At 41.1% G+C, this 24,262-nt stretch overlaps 1 protein-coding gene across 2 annotated transcripts in view; it reads left to right on the top strand.

The window, feature by feature from the left end:
* The window catches only part of LARS2 (leucyl-tRNA synthetase 2, mitochondrial), a 93,100-nt gene extending 74,593 nt beyond the window's left edge, over window positions 1–18,507 (top strand). For both annotated transcript variants that reach the window (XM_062569449.1, XM_062569448.1), the window contains exons 20-21: window positions 6,765–6,892; window positions 13,642–18,507. In XM_062569449.1, the coding sequence (XP_062425433.1) occupies window positions 6,765–6,892; window positions 13,642–13,821 (308 nt within the window). In that variant the 3' untranslated portion in view covers window positions 13,822–18,507. The remainder of the gene's footprint in view (window positions 1–6,764; window positions 6,893–13,641) is intronic.
* The last annotated feature ends 5,755 nt before the right edge of the window (window positions 18,508–24,262 follow it).

Raw genomic sequence — 24,262 nt, 5'->3', positions numbered from 1 at the left:
AGTGCAAATACTATTCTGGTAATATTCTCTAGAGGCTGAGGGACATGATGTTGTGAATTAACCTCTCAGGGGAGAGTGGGAATGGCAGACAGGAAATCTTTTGTTTTTAATTCTATCACAGCTGTAAACTTTGAGGTCTGAATCCCAAGTGGACTAAGTTGTGTAATGCTGCTACAGTTACAACCTGCAAAATAAAAGATGTACGTGCAAGGGTTCAGCAGTTACTTTAAAAGTTTTGTTGGAGGACGTCCCAGGACATGTGTGGGAAGATAGGAATATATTCTGTGTTAAGACTGGTCACAATTGCCGTGTGGTTTTGGACCTAATGTTAGCTTTTGCATGCTATTTTAAAAGTTTTATTTCTCACGATCATCGTCCCAGATCTTTATGCTTTCAGGTTTTCACAGAGCAGGGATAGTAAATGGCTTAGATTTCAGAGCTGTACATGACAGTATAACATTACCAACTCCCAAAGCAAGGTTGCTTTTGAGCATGACAATAACATAGGGGCACAAACTCAGGAAATAGCAAGATATTTCTGTAACATGTTGCAGAAGTAGTCTTTCCATGTTTTCATTAATCATATATTTAAGATGTCTTAATGAAAACCTAATTGTTTAGAATAAAGCATGGCATCAGACATGATCCATTTGGAGAATGCTAATTTTAGTCAATATGCTGTTACAAAATGAAGTATCATGTAAGTAAAATTATACTTAAATGAAGTAATTGCCACAATTTGTGTTCCTCATTGCTTGAGATGGAGGCAAAGGTGGTCAGGGTTGGTTGCTTAAACATACAGTGCCTTGTGAACTGTGAAATTCAAATATGTATTAGGGAATACAGAATTATCAAATATACTTGATAAAATTATAGTGATCACTAGCATGTCTTTAACATAATTGGCCAAACATAAAACTTAATCCTATAGCATTCTGAATGTCTTCCCATATTACTAAAGTAACTGGAGAATAAGAATGCTAAGCATTTTCTGGATATCTCTTTGATATAAGAACAAAAAAGAAGCATAATAAAAATTGTGATTATACTGTCCTCTACTCCTGTCCATATTAGAAGATACAATTTTGTTTGTGTGACCCATAGACTGCACATAGTAATTTAGTACAGCTGGTGTACAAAAACATTTTGTAGTGATTATTGACCAGAGAATTTTATGACTGAATGTAAAAAACACATTCTGTGTTAACACAATCATCATTACATTTCATCAGCATTATTAATTTTATCAGGGGAATGTATGTACATTTAACTACTGCTCTGTTGAAAGAAGAATATGTTATTTAGAAAAAGGCAACATTTAGCATCTCTGTTTTAGGATTAGAACTTCTGGGGAAAAATGTCGAACTGTATTCTAGAGATAGCTTCCCCAAGTTAATGTTCTGGTGATTAAGGTTTCTGAATCTGCGTTCTGGTTCTGCTAAGTGTTGTTAATCATCCGATACACCCAGTTTCTTAAATTTTATTAGGTATAGGTGATTATCTTTTCTTATTTTAAATAATTTCAAAGCATAATATTTCAAGCATAAATTTCCTAAGTTCTGCATTTAGTCTTCCTTAGTGCTTCTGTTCTCCATACATTGTCAGAATAAGTCTCTGTCTTTGTGCCTTGGCTTTATATCTGAAAAAGAGGGATAATGCTGCTTCCTGTCTTGTAAACTCTTCAGGAAAAGGACTTTGTATATTATTAGCTCTATAAATAGCACTTACAGCAGCAGACCCCAAGCACTGATGAAAGCTTTTGTCTGCCGTTGTAACGCAAATAAGAAACAACACATAAGCGACCTATTTATAATTAAATTTTGACATTTCATTCTAAAATGTATTGTACATAGCCTTTACTTTTCATTTGTTTTTAGTGTTGAAAGTAGGGAACATTTTTACTTATACAGAGAAAAATGGAATACAGTAAATGTGGAAGCCCTAAGCAGATAATGTAAGAACCCTGACCTGATATCTCAAAGATGCTTCTGATGTAGTGTGTACATTTTAAATATAGCATAAGGTGTAATGTAAAATTAAATTGATTCAAGACATCAATTTTTGTTCTGCAGCTGAAAAATTATTATCCCGTGGAATTCAGTTTATATGTGACCGCCTTGTTTTCATGCACCTGGTAGAAACGAAGAGCTTGGCCTTTTTCTGAGCTGGTTGAAGAGCCTACTTAAGTATTGGCAGGGAATATTTCCAGTTTGAGTGAAGAGGAAGACTTCTTGAATGCAGTTTCATAGGTGCCTCGCCTTTCAGCAGTTGAACAACAGTAACTGAGAGCTTTGATACTGTGTGTGTGAAGTTTTTCTTTCTGCTGCTTAGAGGAGGAACGCTTCTTGGTATTTTCGTGTATCAACATAATGGTCTTAGTTGTGCAGGGTATTCACTTTGTTATAGTTTAATAACATAAAAAGCTGCTGTAGCCCCTCAGTGTGGGAAGAGTTCATCGGCTGATATCTTGGCAGTTTGTGAACAGTAACAGGATGAGGAAATCTGTTTCCTTCCTGAGACCTTGTATCTGAGGAATATACAGACACCATTCGAGACTTTTTCTTGTGGTTTGTTTGTTTGTAGTAGTACAGTATTTTGCTGTCCAGACAAGGATATGAAGCTGCTTATTGTGAGATGTTATATTTTTATTAGAGGTAGCACATGAAAGATATATACTGATGATAAACATATCTTAAGATGTATTGAAATATAATTATTGGCATTTTTAATGGTATTATTGTCTTAATAATGTTTTAACTGTTGTTACAATAGCTCTATTGCAAGAATGCTGTTGTTTGAATTCAGTCTGTGCTTGAGAAGGCTTTTTTGAAGATTAGAGCTGAATGGAAGCCAGTTAACATTGCAGATCTTCATGGAGAATCTGAATTCAGAAGTCTCTCGAAGTAAACTGTGCAAATACAAGAAGCCTTATTCAGAATAAAAACTTTACTTTTCCTCCAAGAAAATAATCCAGAATGAAGGATAATAAATTTGTGGGAGTGGATCAATTTCTGAAGGTTAGAAGAGATTCCCAATTCACGTGGAGCTTGCTAAACTGGAAACAAGTTCTAGAGTTGGCTCTCATAACCCAGGCTTTTCAGAAACCCTTTCTGATGTTCCAGATATGTCATTAAGGAACATATAAAATGAATATTTTATAAAATCTCTTCAGTAAATGTAAATTAGGCCTTTTTGATCCACTTACTTGCTGCCAGTAGCAGAATACAAATTTTCTCATAGCTATTTGGATGTAGCTATTATTATATTGCTATAATTACTTTTATATTGCAGACTGTTGCACATATGATTGACAGACATATTTCTTCTGGGCTGAAAAAAGGTGTTTCTGATATTCCACTTGCCTGAATCTGTCCAGTGGGAAGATCAATAAAATAAAGTAGCAAAAAAAGTATATCAAGAACAAAGTAACACGATGACAATCCTGTACTTGAAAGAAGTTGCCAGACCAGTAAGATACGGATCCAGAATGCAGCTTGGTTAACTGTTAGAAATATCTGCTCTGAGTTCAAAAACTTTATCTGCTTATTTGCTAGTGTAACAGATTTTTACTTAACACAGATCTCTGTTTGGATTTTGCTAAATCCACAGTTAATCAACATTTTGGTAATGCACTCTCATAGTCTCCTTATACCGCCTCTCTCAGATCTTCTTATATTTCTTGTTGGAAAAACCCTAGTTTTAAGCTGTTATATTGGCTTTGCTTCAGATGTCTTCATTAATTTCCTTTTCTTCACCTTTAGACTTCCTTCCTCCTCTTATCGTATACACTGTAAATCTCTCTGTGCTGGCTCTTGTCCCTCACTGTGCCAGCCATTCCCCACTTCATGCGATAAAAGTTTTTTGCTGTTGCCTGCATAGTGTGGCATCAAACTAGCTGTACTGTTGCTAAAATTTCACAGATAAATTTTTCTAATGCTTTTGTCCATAAGACTGGAATTGCCTTGCTGTCTTGATACATGATTGCCTCCAAATCTTCCTCCTTAAATCTCTCTTTCAAATGAGTAACTCTTCCCCTAAAATGACCTCTTGGAGAATTACTATTTTTATGAAATATTTATGAGTCAAATAATATTAATAAAACATTGCCATGAGCTTAAATATTTTTGTATTTGTCCTGTCCTCCCACTGTAACTCTATAATAGTATAATATAGTGCTATGTTTTAAATCAGGCTCGGATCCTATGGCTAGGGAAACTTTGTTTCTGTATTGGCATAGTGGTCGATGAAAGTCCATTCAAGCAGATCCAATTACAGGATCAGGGCTTCAGACTGAGTGCGAGATTTGTCCTTGGTCTGTCTCTAAAGATTGCTGCACATGTAAATACTGTGGAAAATAAGCAGAAATGCACTCAGTTGGCTTTCTGCCCATAAAAACAAAACAAGTCAAAAAATACAAAGCAAAATACCTCCTGCTTCCTAACATGCTCTTCAATAGGTGCTCTCCAGTACAGCAAGATGCATAGGATTTTAATGTTTTCACAAGAAAGGTCTGTGAACTGATTGATTCTTAAGTCGTCCAATAGTGCCTTTGTGCTGTGTATCAGAGGCAAGTGGGAATGCTGGACGCAGGTTCTGTCTAGATCCTTTTAAGGGTTGAAGCTCTCCAGCTAAGGACACTGAAGCTGCTGGTCTTGTTGCTTTTTGAAAATGTGAAACAAATCATGGTTGCATTTTCTGTGTTTTGGAGCTCACAAAATGTGAATTAAGACAGGAAGCCAAACAGGCAACATAAGTAAAATGTTCATTTTGGTTTCCTGTCAAACTGTATTTTCTGAAACTAGTTCTGTTGACTTTTGCACTTTTTTTTTTTAATATGGGTGATCTCATGGCTCACTTTTGTAGCTAGAAAAGGAACTAAAAAGGTTGACATTGTACTGTAGTCAGACTTTATCTGCTTCAGAATATATATGCATTTGTTTTAGTAATAGGTTTATTAGGGTTGACAGTCTTCACAGGGATTAAAAGTGACCCTGATTTTGCCTTCATAGGTGGAAACTCTTGGCTTACATCAGAAAGTTTTTTAAATAGTTTGAAGAATCCACTTCAACAGGAAAATAAGGAGTGGCTGGTATGCATGCTTTTGCCACAAGGCATGTGATCAGTTGGAAAGAAGTGAGCTCATCTCTATGTGCAAAAGCAAAAAAGGGAAGAACTTAGCAGCTGTTTTCTTTAAAGTCAACGTGAAAATGAATCACCAATGTGAAGGTTATTTTCTGCTCAGTTTCCTATCTTTTGGTGTTTCAGTGTCTGAGCTACTGTTGCAAGAGAAAAAATACAGTAGAAATCCGTATCTATTGAAGTGTTTGATCAGTTATTTACCTAATAAGATTGTAACTGAGTTGTCAGGAAACACGTGCACATTCTTGCTTGCTGTTAGAAATAACTCCCACCAGTCCACCACCCTCTCAGCTTCTGAATCATTAGGAAAATAGCAAGATTGTGTGTCATTTATAGGAGTGCTTTGTTTCAAAAACACTGACAGAAATCTTGCAGATTTCATTTTGGAGGAAGTTGCTTTCTCTTTCTGTCTTTGGTATTATTCAGTATATTAGTCTAAGCAATCCAACCGGATAAATCCATTTATGTATCATGCATGACTTGTTTGTGCTGATATGTCTGTCTTTGTGCTGTGTTTCAAAGAGTTTTTGATACTTCAGTTGGAACAATGAATCTTGTGCTGATATGTTTGCTTTATGCTGTTGTTTGAGATTTCCTCAATGAGATAAATTTTCAGATACTCTCCAGATGTTACATTTTGCAATTCTGAATGAAACCTATGTCTAAAAAAAGTTTTAGTCTGTATTCTGATTCATACCCATCTATTGGGGGTATTTTAATTTGAAAAATCACTGACTGTGTGAAAAACAATCATAATAGCAATTAAGTTATTGAACACATTTGAAGTCTTCTTGTTAAGTGAAATCTTTTGGCCTACAATAGAGTAAATAGAAACGTAAGTTCCACTCAAGTTTTTATTCAGTTACAGAATGTGGCTTCAGAATGAATTGAATCCTGTTCTGCTGTTACTTAGACAAGTTAGGAATTGATTGTCTCTGAAGAGGGTAAAGTCTGTTTAGTACAACGAGATCATTTATAACCATTTTACCAGTGTTGTTAAATAAAATCAAAGGATAAAGCCCTTCAGAAAGTGTGTCATACAACAGAACAAGCTATGCATGTTATACTTACTTTAATTTGTGAGAAAATAGATACTTCACAAAATAAGAGAAAATCTTGTGAGTAGCTTAACTTAAAAATTTAGAAACTATCCAGCCTATTATATATGGTAAAATAATAGGAAATAATTTTTTAAAAATCAGTGTTCCCATTTTGACTGAATTGTTAGTAAAATTTTAATCAAATTGTTATTTCTGTTGAAGTGAATGCAGTATTATGAATAACTTTTAAAACTAAAGGTCAGCTTGTGTAGCAGTGAAACACTTTAAATCAATAAACAGTGGTCTTCTGTGCTTCTGGCAATGTTTTGGAGTGCTGATCCTAATCTAAAGTGTACCCACAATGTTCATGTTGGAGTTCTTGCCTGTAGTATGAAGTAAGCATTTTCAAATGTATGTATCCTTCTGTTTATAATGTGCTGGATGTTAATCTAAACAATGTTATTTGCTTCTAAGAGATTTGCTTTTAAAGTGAATTTTATTTTGATCTTATTTATCAAACAAATTGCAAAGATTGAATATTCTGGTTACAATACAGCTGAACAGTTGACTGGTTTCATGTTCCAGGTTTGGCACATATGCAGAATAAACTTTGTACTCATCATAACTGGGATGCTGATGTGCTACATCAGTCCTGGCCCAAAATAGACCAAGAATACCTTCAATCATCAGATGTTATAGAGATGTCTGTTCTGGTAAGAGTGCTTCATTTATTTTCAGTAGTGGTTTGTTAATGCATTAGGATGGCAACATTTCTTCTGCTCTTGTGCAATTCAGTTCCCTTCTTACATGGCTCAATGTGAGGACAGAGGGGATGGAAGCTGCAGTTAAAATTTTGCTGAGTAGTTAAAATGGTGTCCTAAATGAAAAACTGTAATAAACCTGAAAGGAAAAAATTCTAAATATAAATCTTTTTGAGTGACTGTGGATATCACTCCCTGGAGAAATTTAACTAATGAACTGAGGGTAAGGATTTTAAAGTATGGTCAAAATACAGGTCCCTCCAGAATTTTTACCTGTCAATACATTCATAGTCATGCCCTGTATAAAACATGTGTAATTAGATGAAGCTTCTTGTGCTATACATAATGCGACAGTTGCCTAATACAACCTGTTATAAGCTGGTTTTAGATGGTGTGATTTTGCCACACTGTTTCCTGTCTGCCTCAGGCTGAACTTCTGGCAAATCTCGGCAAAGCGTATTTCCAGAACTGGGGTTGAGAAAAACAGATAGCTTTGCTAACGTTAAAATCACGTTCCAGTTTTCCTTTGAGCTGTAGCATCTTTGCAATTTATGGAAAGAGTTGGCAATTCAGCGAAGGAGTTGAAATCTAAGTACATTTAGTAGTTAGATCTAACTACAGCTAAGATGTAAGTTTCAAAAATATGTGTGTGCACATGCACAGTATAGTTCACCATCTTGTTTCCATCATTTTTAAGTGTCTAGCCTGTATTCAGCATGCTCTGAGGCATTTGGTTATGTTTGTTTAGCTGCCCTTTTTGAGAAGGGAAGAGATCGGTTAGTTTTAGAGGGAGATGTGTTGCTGTACAAGCAATACCATAGCCTACCAGAGCCCTTAGCTAGTCCTCTTGAGCAGAATGGAAAATCTACTAAGAAAACTATTAATTCTTGCATTCAATGTCATCAACTGTCATCCTTCACAGAGACCACAGGATATGTCTTTTTGGAGAAATTTATCAATTGCTGATGTTTTTTTTCTCAAACCAAGGAGAAAGGACTCAAATGCCACCTGAGTATAAGAGCAGATTCTAGTCTAATGTACACTGTGGTTTTATTGCTGTTTTTTCAAGTAATTAAAAATTTTTACATGAATGGGAAGGTGGTGGTATACCCACCAAAATTTTCACTCAGGAATAAGCAGACTTTACTCAAGTTTAAGTATATATATACATATATATATATATATATATACATATACATATATATATATTATTCCATAAAAAATCTTTGTGTTCAAGATTGGCTAAGAAGCATTTTAAATTCTAGTGTTCAGTTTTTGAAGAAGTTAGGAACTTCAGAAATTGTGTAATTAGAAACTTCTTTGCAACTGTGGTTAAAGCAAACTTCTTATTGAATATATACCATTAAACTAAAGATTTAGTAATAGAAAGAAAATTCTTATTTTGATGTTTTTAAGACCACATAACTGAATATAAAAAGGAGGGAGCTTGTGGATGTCATTGCTCGGCCACTCTCAATAATCTTTGAAAGATCATGGAGATCAGAAGAGGTGCCTGAGGACTGGAAGAAAGCTAATGTCACTCCAGCCTTAAAAAAGGGCAAGGAGGACCCAGGGAACTACGGGCCAGTCAGCCTCACCTCCATCCCTGGGAAGGTGATGGAACAGCTCATCCTGGATGTCATCTCTAAGCATGTAGAGGAAAGGAAGGGGGTCAGCAGTAGTCAGCATGGATTCACCCAGGGGAAATCCTGCTTAACCAACCTGACAGCCTTCTCTGATGGAATGACTGCCTGGGTAGATGAGGGCAGAGCAGTGGACGTTGTGTACCTTGACGTCAGCAAGGCTTTGGACACTGTCTCCCATAGCATCCTCAGAGGCAAGCTCTGGAAGCGTGAGCGAGATGAGTGGCCAGTGAGGTGGATTGAGAACTGGCTGAAAGGCAGAGCTCAGAGGGTTGTGATCAGCAGCACAGAACCTAGTTGGAGGCCCCAGGGGCTCAGTTCTGGGTCCAGTCCGGTCGTCTTCAACTTATCCATCAGTGACCTGGACGAAGGGACAGGGTGCCCCCTCAGCAAGTTTGCCAGTGATACCAAGCTGGGAGGAGTGGCTGACACACCTGAGGGCTGTGCTGCCATTCAGAGAGACCTGGACAGGCTGGAGAGCTGGGCGGAGAGGAACCTCATGAGGTTCAACAAGGGCAACAACAACAAGGGCAAGTGCAGATTCTTGCACCTAGGGAGGAATAACTCCATGCACCAGGACAGGCCGCGGGCTGACCTGCCGGAAAGCAGCTCTGCACAGAAGGAGCTGGGAGTGCTGGTGGATGACAAGTTGACCATGAGCCAGCCATGTGCCCTTGTGGCCAGGAAGGCCAATGGTATCTGGGGTGCATTAGGAAGAGTGTTGCCAGCAGGTGGAGGGAGGTGATCCTGCCCCTCTGCCCAGCCCTGGTGAGGCCTCATCTCGAGGACTGTGTCCAGTTCTGAGCTCCCCAGAATGAGAAAGACATGGAGCTACTGGAGAGAGTCCGGCATAGGGCTACGAAGATGATCAGAGGGCTGGAGCATCTGCCCTGTGAGGAACGGCTGCGAGAGCTGGGCCTGCTTAGCCTGGGGAAGAGAAGGCTGAGGGGGGATCTTATCAATGTGTCTGAGTATCTGAAGGGAGGGTTTAGAGAGGATAGGGCCAGACTCTTTTCAGTGTTACCCAGCAACAGCATACGAGGCAACGGGCACAAACTGAAACGCAGAAAATCCCATCTGAATATGATGAAAAACTTTTTTACTGTGAGGGTGACAGAGCACTGGATCAGGTTGCCCAGAGAGGTTGTGGAGTCTCCTTCTCTGGAGATATTCCAAACCTGGCTGGACAAGATCTTGTGCAATGTGCTCTAAGTGACCCTGCTTGAACAGGGGGGTTGGACTAGCTGATCTCCAGAGGTCCCTTCCAACCTAACCACTCTGTCATTCTGTGTGATTCTGAGATAAAAACTCCTAAACATTTCACTAATCCTTTTCTGCTGGTGTTGAAACTTCCTTTTCTAAAGAAGAAAACAGAAATCTTCTTGTTTTAAATAGCCATTATGAAAATTCTTTTTATTTTTGTTCCTGGTTCATTTTATGTCAAAGCTTCTAAGCTTAAGTCTTGTGTACAAATTCTTCTTTAAGAAAAAGAGCAATCCCTAGCAAGCTCTAGCTCTAGCAAGCATCCACTCATGGAAGAATATGAGGTATATAAAAACCTTCTTTAGGCCCAGGGAAGTAAGTGAATGAAAGATCTGAGTCTATTTTTAACCTAAAGTAGAAAAAGAAATCAAGTTACTGATCTTTGTCTGATACAATGTAATTCATCTTAAGAACTGGGAGGAATTCTTAAAAGTAGTGCCTACGGGAATGCCTGGCTTTACACTGTAGGAGTAAGGTAAAAGGAAAATATGGAGAAGCAGTGAAAAAATCATTGTAAATGTCAATATTTTTTAAGTGTTAAAGCTTTGTGGGCACTGTAGGGTTTCTATGGTTGTAAAAATAAATTGCCCTCATTAAAACAAGAAGCACTACAAAATAAGGAGGAACTGGTTTGTTGCAAAGAGCGTCTCTTCACACTGCATAGTCTTCTGGGCCATAGCCCTATTCTTCTCAATACATCAAACTGCCTCAGGCTGCCAGCAATTTGCCTGCTGAGACATTATGGTTTTATTTCTCTTGACACAAGATACTTCATTATTTCCTGTCTATGCTGCAGTTTTGTCTGTCCATTTTTAACCCAAGGCAGCGTAAGAACCAAGTCACCGCATCCTTGGCTGATACAATATAAATTGTATACAAGAAAAACACTTAAATTCACTGGATATGTGTATGTATTTGTTATTCTAGATGTTATTGCAAGGTTGAATATTTGTAATTTGCCCACCCTTGTATCACATACTATATATTTTTGCTGCTGTTAAAGTGGCATAGATGTAGTGTGAAGACTGTAGTCTTTCATCCTATGAACACACTTGTGATCAGCATTCATCAGTTTTTTAGGTCATGCAGAACTGTTCAAAACCCTTATCTTACAACTGATGTTAAAAAATAAGCTGAGATGGTGTCATTTGTGATGCTTTGGAATATGAGGAAGGCTTAAAAGTGCACAGATACTGGTTTGTTTTCCTTTTTATTTCTCAGGATTATTATTCACTGGGGCTCTTAAAAAAAAATGTTTGAGTCTGCAATGTCCAGGTGCTTTTTTTTTTTTTTTTTTTTTGGTCTTTTGTAGTTCCTTTTAATCCTTCATAGTTTCTCTAGCTTTCTGATCCCTCTAGATTCAAAGTAGTCTAGAAGGTCAAATGTTTAATCAAAAAAGGGAAAAAAAATCAGAACGGAAATGGACAGCTTCCTTCCCCAGGGAGGGAAGAGCCCAAGCCTCATTTGTGTTTCCCCTTGCAATTTGGCACAGCAGTTGTTCAGAGAAACAAGACTAATAGCACCCAAGTTTCTTGTGCTGGCACTTCTACCTGCAGCTGATGAGGACATATGCTGGTCTAGTGAGATACAGTTAGAGCTGAAGAGAGCAGAAGACATTTGTCCTGCTGGAAAATCTGACCTCTCAAAAACAAATGTGAATAGGGTGTTTGTTACACATGGTGTCACGTCAGATCTGCTGATACTTTTTTTAAGAATGGAGTTAATACACTTGACAGTGAATCAGGGTACCAAGTTATAAGGAAAACCATTCTGCAAATACATACTGAAATCATAATCGATCTGTCATTTGGTTCAGTTTGCACACTCTGCCCACAGTGGGATGTGGGAAGATCAGGACTGATACCGTGGGAAGGTGCAGAATGCAAGGGTGCCTAGACTCCTCAACCCTTCTAGGAAAACGCAGCTTCTAGGAGTCATATATTTGCTGTGTTGATTTAGACCATTTTGACTCTTGAGACTAGCACCAAACATGCTAGTTGTGGCAGTTCTCTCCCACCAGCATCTGTTCACAAGGCCATATTAGCTTGTATCATGGAGGACATTGAATGGCATTTTAACTGACCAGGCATGGTTTTGAATTAGAAGCTGTGTACCCCAGTAGCGAGCTCATAAGCTTGCTTTAGAGCATGATGCTGCTAATGCCAAGGTCGCGGGTTCAATGCCCACATGGGCTATGCTGAGGGTTGGACTAGATGATCTCTAGAGGTCCCTTCCAACCTTACCGTTCTATGATTCTATGATATTCTTACTAAAACCATACCAGCTTTGATTTTATCAGTTTCTTTTTTCCCGTGGAGTACGTCTTCCCTGAATTACCCCGTCAAAAAGAACGATTTCTGTTAATCAGTTGTGTTTATTTTTAATAAAAGCTACAGAAATGAAGCTTTTTTTTTTTAAGGATTTGCTTTGCATTAAGGTACTAAAGGCAAGGTTTAACAAACAGCCTTTTGTGGTACTGAGTTATGGATGCATATAAGAATGCTTGAAAGTCGACCTACATTATCATTGCAATTTAGTGTAATGTCTAGTCAAAAAACAGAAATGACTCGTCCCAGCTGCATTTAAGACTTCATCTTCTTTGTTTAAAAAGCTCTCCATCTTCCTCTCTGAGAACTTCACAGATTATTTTATTTAAAATAAAATGCAAATCAAGAAGTGAAATATATCACTTCTGTGGTGAGTGCATTGTGTATGCAGATCATGGATGAAATTCAGGGGAAAACCAGGTTGTGCGCTTTTTTTATGTCCAAGCTGTACGATGCAACATGTTACATTTAGATGATTGAATAGGTACATTAATGTCTAAAGGGCAAAGATCTGCAGTACTTACCACAGCTTTTTTATGCAAGTAACTGATTTGAACTGGATAAAAATACCAAACTATTTAATAAAATGTAGCGTTGATGTTTTTCATTAGTCCACTGAAAATACGCCATATAAATCTGAAAGCTTTTGTGATAATTAATGATTTTTATGTCAATTCCAGAAAGATAGTCGGTCAGACCTTCACTTTCCACATATTGTCTACTTTTATTGGATGATAAAAAAGTGATGCACTTATAAAGCTATTTTATAAATTAAGATCATTCCCAGTGGTAGCCTTACTTTGTTTTACTTACGTGACTCTGCCCTGATGATTCAAAATCAGTGTAGAAGGTCTCTGAAAACAGCCAAACACAGGAAAGCATTACCTTATGAGGATTGTGGTTGGTGTTAGCTTTATGAATCATGCTTTTAGTAAGAATGCAACATATAAAAAGTTAATGCCTATTTTTATAAAAATGGGTTGTGATGAGTCTCCTTCAGATACATCTTTTTAATTACAAATGTTTTTTAAAGATCTTGCATTCCAACTCTATAGTAAATCACTTAGCTGTAAAGAATCTAAGTGTTTGCAAATCAAAATTTCCACCTGACAAACATTGTTTGTGTCTCTTTATTCAGCTTATGCACCATCTTTTTTTCGAACTTAGAAGATCACAACATTGTATAGTCCCATGAGGCTTGCTGTGTTTGGAAATAAAACTTCCTTTTGCCACTTCTTAAAGTTTCCTGGAGTATCATGAATTAGGTTTCTGTTCTTTCACTGTATGGGAGGATAACAGGGGGCATGGAGACTTTTATCCTCTACTTAGAAATTGAAGTTAGAGGAAAGAAAGTTTGATTCATTTTTTTCCCATGTGTAACAAGAACGATTAGATTCAGGGGGATGAAATTGTATAAATCAGCCTAGCAACTTCTGTCTTTTCTTGTTTTCATATCTTTGTTTTTCAGATCAATAACAGAGCTTGTGGCAAAGTTAGTGTGCCTCAGCAAGCAGCCCGCAATTTGGAAGAAATCCATGAACTAGTTCTTCAAAGTGAACTTGGAAGCAAGCATCTCCAGGGACGAACCATTAAAAAGGCTTTTCTGTCTCCAAGAACTGCCCTTATCAACTTCCTGGTGCAAGAATAATTAAGGCACTGCTAGGCTATGAAAGGGGACAGAATCCTTCAAGATGAAACCTATTCAAAAATACCAATTATGGTTATTTAAATCTCATATAATGTGGGGAGAGAGGAGATGTTATTAATAAATTGGGTTGCTGCTAAATCTTCATTTGAATCATGAGAAAAGCATTAAAGCTTCTTGAAGGTAAGATGCTATTTGCATTCTCTGGGAGAATGAGAAGGAAGGACAGAAGATCTGGATCACTGTAACAGAATGTAAATTTTATACATGGGTTTTAGTGTTAACCTCAGAAATACGTCCTATTGGAAAGTTGGCTTGAATAGATGCAGAGATGTAACTATGTTTCCAGGGCTAAACAAGTGTCATGACTACTTGCTACACAAAATGTCAGGTGAGCTATAATCAGTCATAATCTTTGTTCTCTATAGCTTATTTTTGGGTACCATAGTATTAATTCACTTTTTTTGTAGTAACATTTTCTTACAATTTAGCGTTAATTAAAAGGCTTTGTTTAATACTGGCTAATGGCCTCAGACATGGCAGATAACCAGAAAGGGGTTGTTTGACATATTTCATGCACATTTTGGAAGCAAATTGAGGAAACAGTCAAATGATTTAGCTAAGCCCTGCCTTAGCCAGGGTCCTCCTTACTTGCTATTGTATTTCTGTCAATTTATACATGAGAGATCCAAATTCCACAAAGTGCTGACAGTTATTTATGTAAAGAACAAAATGCAAGTGGCTTTCTATTCATAAGCTGTCTGAGAGAATTTCAGGGGGATTCAAGAAAGAGATGAGTTGGCTACTAGTAATGCAGCAATGGTGAAGGCAGACAGCATACTTTTTACTTCTATTCCTAGTTCTTACTGTGCCTAGATCATAAAACTTGAATAAAAATTCTTGTTTTTCTGAGGGATTCATTAAGTAGAAATAGCTGTTTCTAAAAAGCATCCAGACTTTCAGTAAAACACACAGTCATTCTCATGCCTCATTGAAACTTAGAGCCACATGGAAATGTTTAGTGTGTTTAGCAAGTCCTTGAAAAAGGTTTTCCAAAGAGACAACTGCAGAGTTCATTGTATGAGAATCTCTTATTTAACATCCATTAAACTAAGGAGTCCAGCAAGGTACTTGTGGACCATATTGACAGTAAAGGTGCCGACAAAAACAAGCAGCTAGGCAAATACAGAGATCTGAAAAACTTTGAACACAGCAGTCATCCAACTTGGGTATTAAATTGAAAAGAAACCAAAAAATCTCCTACTAAAGACTCTCAAGGGTCACTCACTGTAAAGCAATACAAAAGCTCGTTTTGTTGCTTTTATACATTTTTGATGTCAAAGATCTATATAGAATAGAGATACAAAACTCACTGGGCAGGATTGGTTCTATACTTTCCTAATTCTGCAACAAAACTGTCTGGTTTCCACTTCCTTCTGGGCCACACTAGTGCAGTTTTTCTCTTTAGCAGTGCTTTGACACAAGAATGACTAAGGAGTGGAATATTTATAATGAAGATACGGTCTTCACAGATTTAACACTCCACACATCCTAGCCACAAAGGAATGCATTCAGACATTTAAACATAGGCCTTTAGTTGAAGTTAAAATAATCTGAATTCCAGTGTCTGTCTGATATATATGTTGTTATGAATTCATAAAACTCCTGTTCAGAAGCCCCTAAAAGGACTGAAAGAGATCCTTCAAAAGCTGTAACACAGCACAGTCCTGCTTTTTTCCATATAAAAGTTTAACATACACCATAGGACCATTTTAGCAGAGTTTTTCTTTAGGGAGAAGGGTGACATGTTTGGTGTAAATAAAAACTCTTACAGTTTACAAGAATGAAGAAAGATGTTGTAAGCCCACCGGCCCTATGGTGCCTTTTAACAAAAGCTGCAGTCACTACAGGCCTGAGCAGCAGACCGCAGTGTTTATTGCTGTTAGCGCTGGAGTATATTTGCTCTTGCAAAATGAAGCAGTGAATTGTAGCTGTAGCTTTGATTCAGGCAAAAATAAAAATAAGGAGTGGACTTCTGCATACTAAAAAAAGAAAAGTAATGATTAGCAATTGCGCAAAAAGGATGTAGTCAGAAGTCACACCAGTGTCTTTACAGTAAGTTGAAATTCAGTGCAGAATACAAAAACTGTGAAAAAGAGAGCGATGTGAGAGATGATGTGGAAAGTCTGACAGAGCCTAATCCCCTAAGTAAGTCTGTTTGAAAGATGGGAGAGCTGCCAGCTATGGGGTTTTGCAGTTGACTTGACACCTGTTGCAATTTTTCATAATGTTGACTTGGTGTGAAGCAGGACTGCTGTGTGTTTCATGATAATTGTGACTCACAAGTTTGTTGTGTGCCTGAGGTTGGACTGATATCAACAGGATGGGCTGTAGACTGCTACACAAGAAGTTTTAAAATATTTGTAATATTTTTACTGCAGATGTCTTAAACTTATTTAGTAATTCTTTTGTGTTATGGTGTAGCTACATCTTTGTTCTGAAGATGGTGTAAAATGTCGTAGATGGTGTGTCCTTGGAGAGCTTGGGAGTTTTAAATGTGGGAGGGGTTATTTGAGACATGAGAAGGAAAAGCACTGGTGGTTGGTCAATCAGATTGCACCCTGTCGGTCATACACGTTAAAATGGATATGGTGACCCTCACCTTATTCCATGAAGTGAGGCACAGAAAATGTAGAAGACTTACTAAAAACCTAGTGGGACAGACTACTACAAAGAAGCAAGAAAACAAATCCGTGACACAGAAAGGACATTTTCTGCATCCTGTCACTCACTGGGGTAGGAGATCATGACTGGAATGATCATTGCACTGAACCAGTCTGTATCATATCTCCATTTGAAGTCACATAAAAAAAGAATCATTGGCACACTTTCTGCGCCCAAATCATTCATGTAACTGCATTTCCAAAAAATCCAGCCTTCAAACATTGATCCTGGAAAAAGAGCATTAGCAAAGTCCAGAGAAGCCACTGAGTACCTCTCTTATGCTGTAGATTTCATGAGAAAGATCTTAGACCTCAAACAGTGGTGGCAGTGGCACGGGTGTTTCATAGTTGTCCCTAGTGACTGACAGGACGTGCTAATGCTGTTTTGCAATGAAGCAGTAAGGCCTTTTAAATCACATTAAGGAACAATATTATAGCTTAGATTACGAGCTAAGGCAGTTCTCTAGCCAGACTGTCCTACTTAGGCTTCAAACAAAAAGTTATACATGGGCAGTAGCTGCACACACATCTGTTTTTTCCATGTCCTTCAACTGAATCAAAAAATGGAGATTTGGTGAAAAATTAAATCTCTCTTGTAGTTACCAGATTAAAGTAATGCCTCAGAAATAGCATCTGCTTAATAATGGCATTTTTAATATGTCTTAGTAAAAGCCTGTTTGTTTGTCCTGAAAGGAGGAATTCCATGGATAATACAGGTCATATAATGTATATGTTTTTCTCTCTCCTTCATGGATAATGCAGGTCGTACAGTGCATATGTTTATCTACTGTCTTTTAGCATAAATCCTCCAGAAAGCCATTCTTCTTCTTCAAGCTTTTTACAATCAATATAAACTAGAAAGAGTATTAGCACTTTGCTGGTATTTCATTCTTAGGGAAATTTGACATATACAGTGTTTTTTCTAAAAGTTTTGCTGTGGATGAAGAGAACGGGAAATTACAATTCATTTTCTAGTTTTGTAATACTTATTACAGACAGCAGAAAGGGGGATCAGTATTTTTGCTTTACTTATGTGTATTTAGCTATTTGGACTATTGCATACACTGTTTTTGCTGAATGTATTTTCTGCTTCTTTGTTCCTTCAGCCCCCTTCTATTAACCATCTGAACTAATTTTAATCACAGGACTGTCCTGTACAAGGAATGTTGAAACAGGAAACCAGGTACCTCACCAGAACCCAGATGGGGAATATACTTACTAGCCCACTGGTTTGTGTCAGTCTGGGTTCTGATCCTCAGGTTTTGACTTAAAGCAAGGTTGCTGGAACTGCAGTCACATTATTAAAAAAAAAAAAAAAAAAAATCTGGGCATTTGTCCTGAAGCAAAAGCATGAAGGCTAGTCAGTATGTGTTCCAGTCACAGCAGAAAAGGAGCTGAACTGGAATGTTTTCTGTATGTAGGAGAGAACAGGATCAGAGCTGTCATCTGCAATGCAGATGATAAAAGAGAACTTGCCCGACATGAGGAGGAAAGGTGGGATGGATTTTTTTCCTTTCCTGAATGAACTCTCTTTCCGGTACCACGTAACATTCCATAATTCACTAACCCCATCTGTCCGAGGAGGCCCAAAGTCACATTTGTCAACATTTGTCTTGCAGCACTTTCCTCAGTCAAGTTAGTGTCAGGCAGGGCAACTTTTATTCTGGAAAAGTCCAGGTCTGGTTTTAACCCTGGAGAGTTGTAATCCAGTATCATCTATATAAAATTGGTCCTGCTTTTATGTGTAGTCAGAGAGTTTAAACAGTCGAAAGCTAACAGTTTCCTGGGTGTATAAGTCGTTGGTGCTGCTGAGTTGGAGTATTTTTGCCTTTCAATTAGGTATCCAATGGATAGCTGAGCTGTAAACAATATTGAGGACCTGAAGTGCTTCTAATTTCTTGGAGCAGTAGACTTCCAGGTGCTCTGAAAACTCAACCCTAATTAAACAGGACTTTCAAAGAGTGAAGTTCCTTGCCTCAGTGAGTGCTTTCAGTAATTTGAGCTTAAATCGCTGCAAGAAGTGTGTAGCAAAGTTAGTCACATTCCAGTCACCCACTGAGGATCAGACTGTTGTGTCCTACATAGTGCTCAAGCCTGACAGAAGCCCTGTAACTGCATTCTGCGCTGGTTGCAAGGGAAAGGCCAATAGTCAGGCTCTGAACTTCCTTTTTCTATGTGTAGTTATTTATACCTGCCAAAACTGAGTGTAAAAGGTCCAAGGTTCTCCTAGCACACCCACTTTCTACTGACAGAAGAAATGCTCAAGCTGCTGAGCAGTGGGGAGTTGCTCTCCAGTAATTACACTTGAGGCCAACAATCTGTGAAGCTAAACACGTACAGTCATAACAGCTGTACAAGATGCAATGCAGTGATCAGGAATAATAAACACTGGACAAATAACTGGGACAGAAAAGAAAGCAATTTTAATAAAGCAGATTACTGGCATGGGTAGCCTGAGTTTCTTTCTCGTGAAGATTAAGAGAATTGGTAAAACAGGAATTTTTTTGCTACAAAAGAAAATGAATTGTCTTTAAATACACAGCAGCATTAGTGTATTTTACTAATTGCTGTAAAATAGAAATACATGTGTATGTTGTTGGGCTGACTAAGCCGAGAAGGTATTGCGAAAAATTGTAGAAGCTTTTAGAAGCAAATACTTTTCTTAAGTACGTCTGCATCCCTGGAGATCCACATGGCTGGATAAAATAGCAAGGGTGCAATAAAAATATGTACTTCACAATTTTCCCATGTGAAAAAGCATTTTAAAACATCTGTTAGTCAGAGAGATCCTTCTAGGCTATGCATGGAAGAATGGATGGATGCATTCGCTGCATCTGGTAAATCCACTCAAAGTCCAGCAAGTCACACCAGGTCAATGATTAATTGCAGGATATCATCTGACTGCAGTGTTCTTTCGGCATAGGATTACCAAAGGCCATGCATGTTGATTAAACAGATCATGATGCTGTTTGTGTTAATGCACGGAAAAAGAGGCAGGGAAAAGGAATTCTGGCAATTTCTCCAGGGAAGTTACTGTTCTGATAAAAGCATCTTTTTAGTAGATCACGGAGAAAAAAGCTATTCCTTCTTTTGAGGAGGGGTACTGAAGAGGAAAACCACCTAACTGCCTGCATTATTTTGCTGTAACAGAAGCCACCACAGAGTCACGGAGTGGTTGAGATTGGAAGGGACCTCTGGAGATCAGCTAGTCCAACCCCCCTGTTCAAGCAGGGTCACTTAGAGCACATTGCACAAGATCTTGTCCAGCCAGGTTTGGAATATCTCCAGAGAAGGAGACTCCACAACCTCTCTGGGCAACCTGATCCAGTGCTCTGTCACCCTCACAGTAAAAAAGTTTTTCATCATATTCAGATGGGATTTTCTGCGTTTCAGTTTGTGCCCGTTGCCTCGTATGCTGTTGCTGGGTAACACTGAAAAGAGTCTGGCCCTATCCTCTCTAAACCCTCCCTTCAGATACTCAGACACATTGATAAGATCCCCCCTCAGCCTTCTCTTCCCCAGGCTAAGCAGGCCCAGCTCTCGCAGCCGTTCCTCACAGGGCAGATGCTCCAGCCCTCTGATCATCTTCGTAGCCCTATGCCGGACTCTCTCCAGTAGCTCCATGTCTTTCTCATTCTGGGGAGCTCAGAACTGGACACAGTCCTCGAGATGAGGCCTCACCAGGGCTGGGCAGAGGGGCAGGATCACCTCCCTCCACCTGCTGGCAACACTCTTCCTAATGCACCCCAGATACCATTGGCCTTCCTGGCCACAAGGGCACATGGCTGGCTCATGGTCAACTTGTCATCCACCAGCACTCCCAGCTCCTTCTGTGCAGAGCTGCTTTCCGGCAGGTCAGCCCGCGGCCTGTCCTGGTGCATGGAGTTATTCCTCCCTAGGTGCAAGAATCTGCACTTGCCCTTGTTGTTGTTGCCCTTGTTGAACCTCATGAGGTTCCTCTCCGCCCAGCTCTCCAGCCTGTCCAGGTCTCTCTGAATGGCAGCACAGCCCTCAGGTGTGTCAGCCACTCCTCCCAGCTTGGTATCACTGGCAAACTTGCTGAGGGGGCACCCTGTCCCTTCGTCCAGGTCACTGATGGATAAGTTGAAGACGACCGGACTGGACCCAGAACTGAGCCCCTGGGGCCTCCAACTAGGTTCTGTGCTGCTGATCACAACCCTCTGAGCTCTGCCTTTCAGCCAGTTCTCAATCCACCTCACTGGCCACTCATCTCGCTCACGCTTCCAGAGCTTGCCTCTGAGGATGCTATGGGAGACAGTGTCCAAAGCCTTGCTGACGTCAAGGTACACAACGTCCACTGCTCTGCCCTCATCTACCCAGGCAGTCATTCCATCAGAGAAGGCTGTCAGGTTGGTTAAGCAGGATTTCCCCTGGGTGAATCCATGCTGACTACTGCTGACCCCCTTCCTTTCCTCTACATGCTTAGAGATGACATCCAGGATGAGCTGTTCCATCACCTTCCCAGGGATGGAGGTGAGGCTGACTGGCCCGTAGTTCCCTGGGTCCTCCTTGCCCTTTTTTAAGGCTGGAGTGACATTAGCTTTCTTCCAGTCCTCAGGACTGCCTGGCCTCCTGGTTGGGATCTCAATGATTCCCTCTCAGTTTGTCTCATCTCCCAAAGATGCGCCATGCTAGTTTCCTGTTCTGTGCCTCAATTTACCCACCTGTGAACAGGGCCTGTGGCATCTCCACCGAAGTGGTGCTGCAGGGTGTAGCTATTTAAGGAATGTGACCCTGAAAGCCATTTTGTAAAGTGTTGACACCACCCCAAAAAGGAAAGTCCACAAGTTTTCCCAGTTCAGCCCTTGGCCCTTCTGGTGCTGCTAGTGTTAAACGAATGACTCCTAGTGTAATTTGCTGTAGCCATCATGCCCATCCCAGGCTGTCATGCTGCAATAGAAGTGAAAAACCAGAGCGGGGGTGCTCCATTTCTGCCCCGAGTGTGTGGCAGGGGCAGGCAGCAGGGATGCAGGCATGGCTGTGCACCACAGAAACAAATGCTTTGCTGGACCACAGCAGAGGGCACCGGCCAGTCCCCAGCACCTGCTCCCTATGCTGCGCAGCCACACTGCCACTGTTGGACCTACGTCCTCCCTGCCGTTTGAGCTACCTTGGGGCTGCTGCAGCAAAGGTGTGGAAGGAGCAAGGAGAAAGGGCCCTGGAGGTGGGACAGCTGTGTCCCCTGCATTGCACTGGGCCAGGCTGCAATGTGCCCTCTCCCTCTTGGGGAGGCTGGGGCTCCTGCTCGTCCTGTGGGTTTCCATGCTTGCGGCGCTCCTTCCCAGCTGCTTCCATTTTCCCTGGCATGCCAAGAGGAGCTGCTGCTGCTCTACCTTCGTCCTCTGGGCCACGAGCGCAGGAGACCGTGGCAGCACCTGCCTCCTGGAGGCATCTGGCTCATCACCTCCTAAAAAGCCCAAGGTTTCACCTGCCCTGGGGTATAGCCTGGTGTCCCTAGGGGAAGTTTACCACCCTGTACCTGCCCCAAGGCACTTCCCCAGGGGCCTCATGCGCAGCGTAGCCCTCGGTAGCCCGTGCTGCTCAGGAGCAGCACTTTGGAGGCAAGGAGGGAGGAGGTGGCCAGGCCAGGCCTCCCAAGGAATGCGGAGGCCCCCCAGGCAGCCAGGCCAGCAGCAGCCGTGGGGAGGAACAACATCTCCAGACACTGCCTTACCTTACCTTACATTCTTGCAGAGCCTCTTTAAGGTAGAGGCCGACATGTGGCCTCCCTAGCTTGGCAATGTCCCTTTCAGCCACCTGGCACCAGCTGCACTTGCTCTGCAGGGTCTGAAACTTCCCCTGGGGAAAGAAAAAAAATGGAAAAAAATCATCTGGTTTCTCTCTCTGCAGAAATGGGCCCACTTTTACGTCAGGAACATACAGTGCTTTCTTTAGTACTACTGAGGCCTCGTTCTTAACTACCCTTAAGCCCTTTGTATTATCCTCCCAGTAGAAAAGTCTTGACTGGGGTAGATAAATTATACATTTATTTTAGCCCCTTTACAAGCCAGGGGGAGCATTTTGTAATTTCCCTGTGTAATTCACAGCCTGCACATCAGGCTGACGGGGAGGATTAGCGGATGTTGTGGCACTACCTTGCTAGATCGGAGAGGTACGCTTACCGCGGCAGCAACAAAGAGCGGGGCTCCTGCCTGCAAATACGTCTGTGTTACAAATTGTCAACTTTGTTTATATTTTTGCACTGAGGCTTTTGTTGCTTCCCTACTAAACCACAGCACATACCTCAGGTATTTCCAAGTGACATGCATGGTCCAGATTCCTACAGGAAATGAGCGGACTAAGGTATTTATAGCCCCAGGTAGGAGAGAGAAACGACATCAGACTTCTAAGTGTCCATGAAGAAAATAACGGGAGATTTTTAAGGGGGTCTCAGGCCAAAGCCGGTTCTGCCTTCAAACTCGTGCTGTGTCTCAGATCCTTGTCACTGCAGCTGCCCCCGGCCATTCTGCAGCGCAGCGCCATGACTGTGGCTGGCAGCCCAGAGCTGAGCCAGCACCAGGGAAGGGGAAGCTGCACAGATGGGGCACTCTGTCTGCAAACGTTCGTTTCTGGTCATTCAGGGCTCGCAAGGACAACTGCTGAAGCTAGCCAGGCCGCTCGTGCGCTGCGATCACCTCCCGTTTCCCCGTACTGTTCCTCAGTGACTTTGGCCTGACCAAAGTACATTTTTCAGCATCAGCTGAGGAGGTCGAGCACTGGCAGCTCCAGCAGCTCCCGGGGTGGCTCATCTCAGCAGCAGACCACCCGCTCCGGGGAGAACCAACCAGCGGCCCCAGCGCTACCAGCCGCATGGCCCCCCTGTGGTGCTGGCCACAGACAGGTACCATGAGTAACTGCTCCAGCACATTAGTCCACACGTTCTCATCCAAACACCCTCTTCTCATCCCGCGCTCTGCTTCTTCCACAAACAGCACGGAGCCGTGCTGTTGTAGCTTCTCAAAATCGCATGACATTTTCTCCCAGTGAGAAAATTCACCCTCACTGGAGGGGGCCTTTCTCTGTGTTTTCCCCAAATCTGCCAGGCAAGTCCCCTCCTGCCAGTGTCCCCAGCCAGTGGGGCAGGTCACTTCACCACAGCCCAAGGCTGCACCTTGCTGGCTCCGTGGGGCCGCGGGCGCCTCTGGGTCGGGCCTCAGGGCAGCCGGGGCTGTGCAAGGGCACTGGGATGTCCTCCAGGGTACCCGGGAAATTCCTCGGATTCCTGGTGAGGAAAGGGTCACGTTTGTGCATTCACGGCTGAAACACAGCATTTCTCCAACAGTCTCTAAAGCTTCTCTGTTTTGCAGCGGCTCTCTTTCCCGCACCCCGTTGCTGACGCCTGTATAGGTTTCTGGGGCACTTTATGCGGGTGTTTCCCTGCTCTGTGATGAGGAGAAGATTTTGAGTGGTGGGTGGTTGCCATGGCAGTGAGGGGAAGACATTTTCTGGCTCTTTTGACGTGATGAAAGGGAAAGGAAGAGATTTTTTTTTTATTTACAGCGTTTCTGGGCGCGTCACCGCAGGGCGCTCTCCCATGTGCTCGCAGGGTTTTCAGGGAGGTGTGGGGTGCCCACGGCATGTCGGTGGAGGGCGGGGCCGCAAGACGGCACTGACTTGGAGGACAGGCTCGGCTCTCTTCCTCCTCACCCTGCCTGGCACCAAAGGCAGCCCCCAGGCAGAACAGCCCAGCGGGGCTCATT

Source organism: Rhea pennata, chromosome 2, assembly GCF_028389875.1.
Source record: "Rhea pennata isolate bPtePen1 chromosome 2, bPtePen1.pri, whole genome shotgun sequence".
NCBI classification, from domain to species: Eukaryota; Metazoa; Chordata; class Aves; order Rheiformes; family Rheidae; genus Rhea; species Rhea pennata.
Note: the sequence above shows the minus strand (reverse complement) of the source record. Positions and strands in the feature narration are given on the sequence as shown.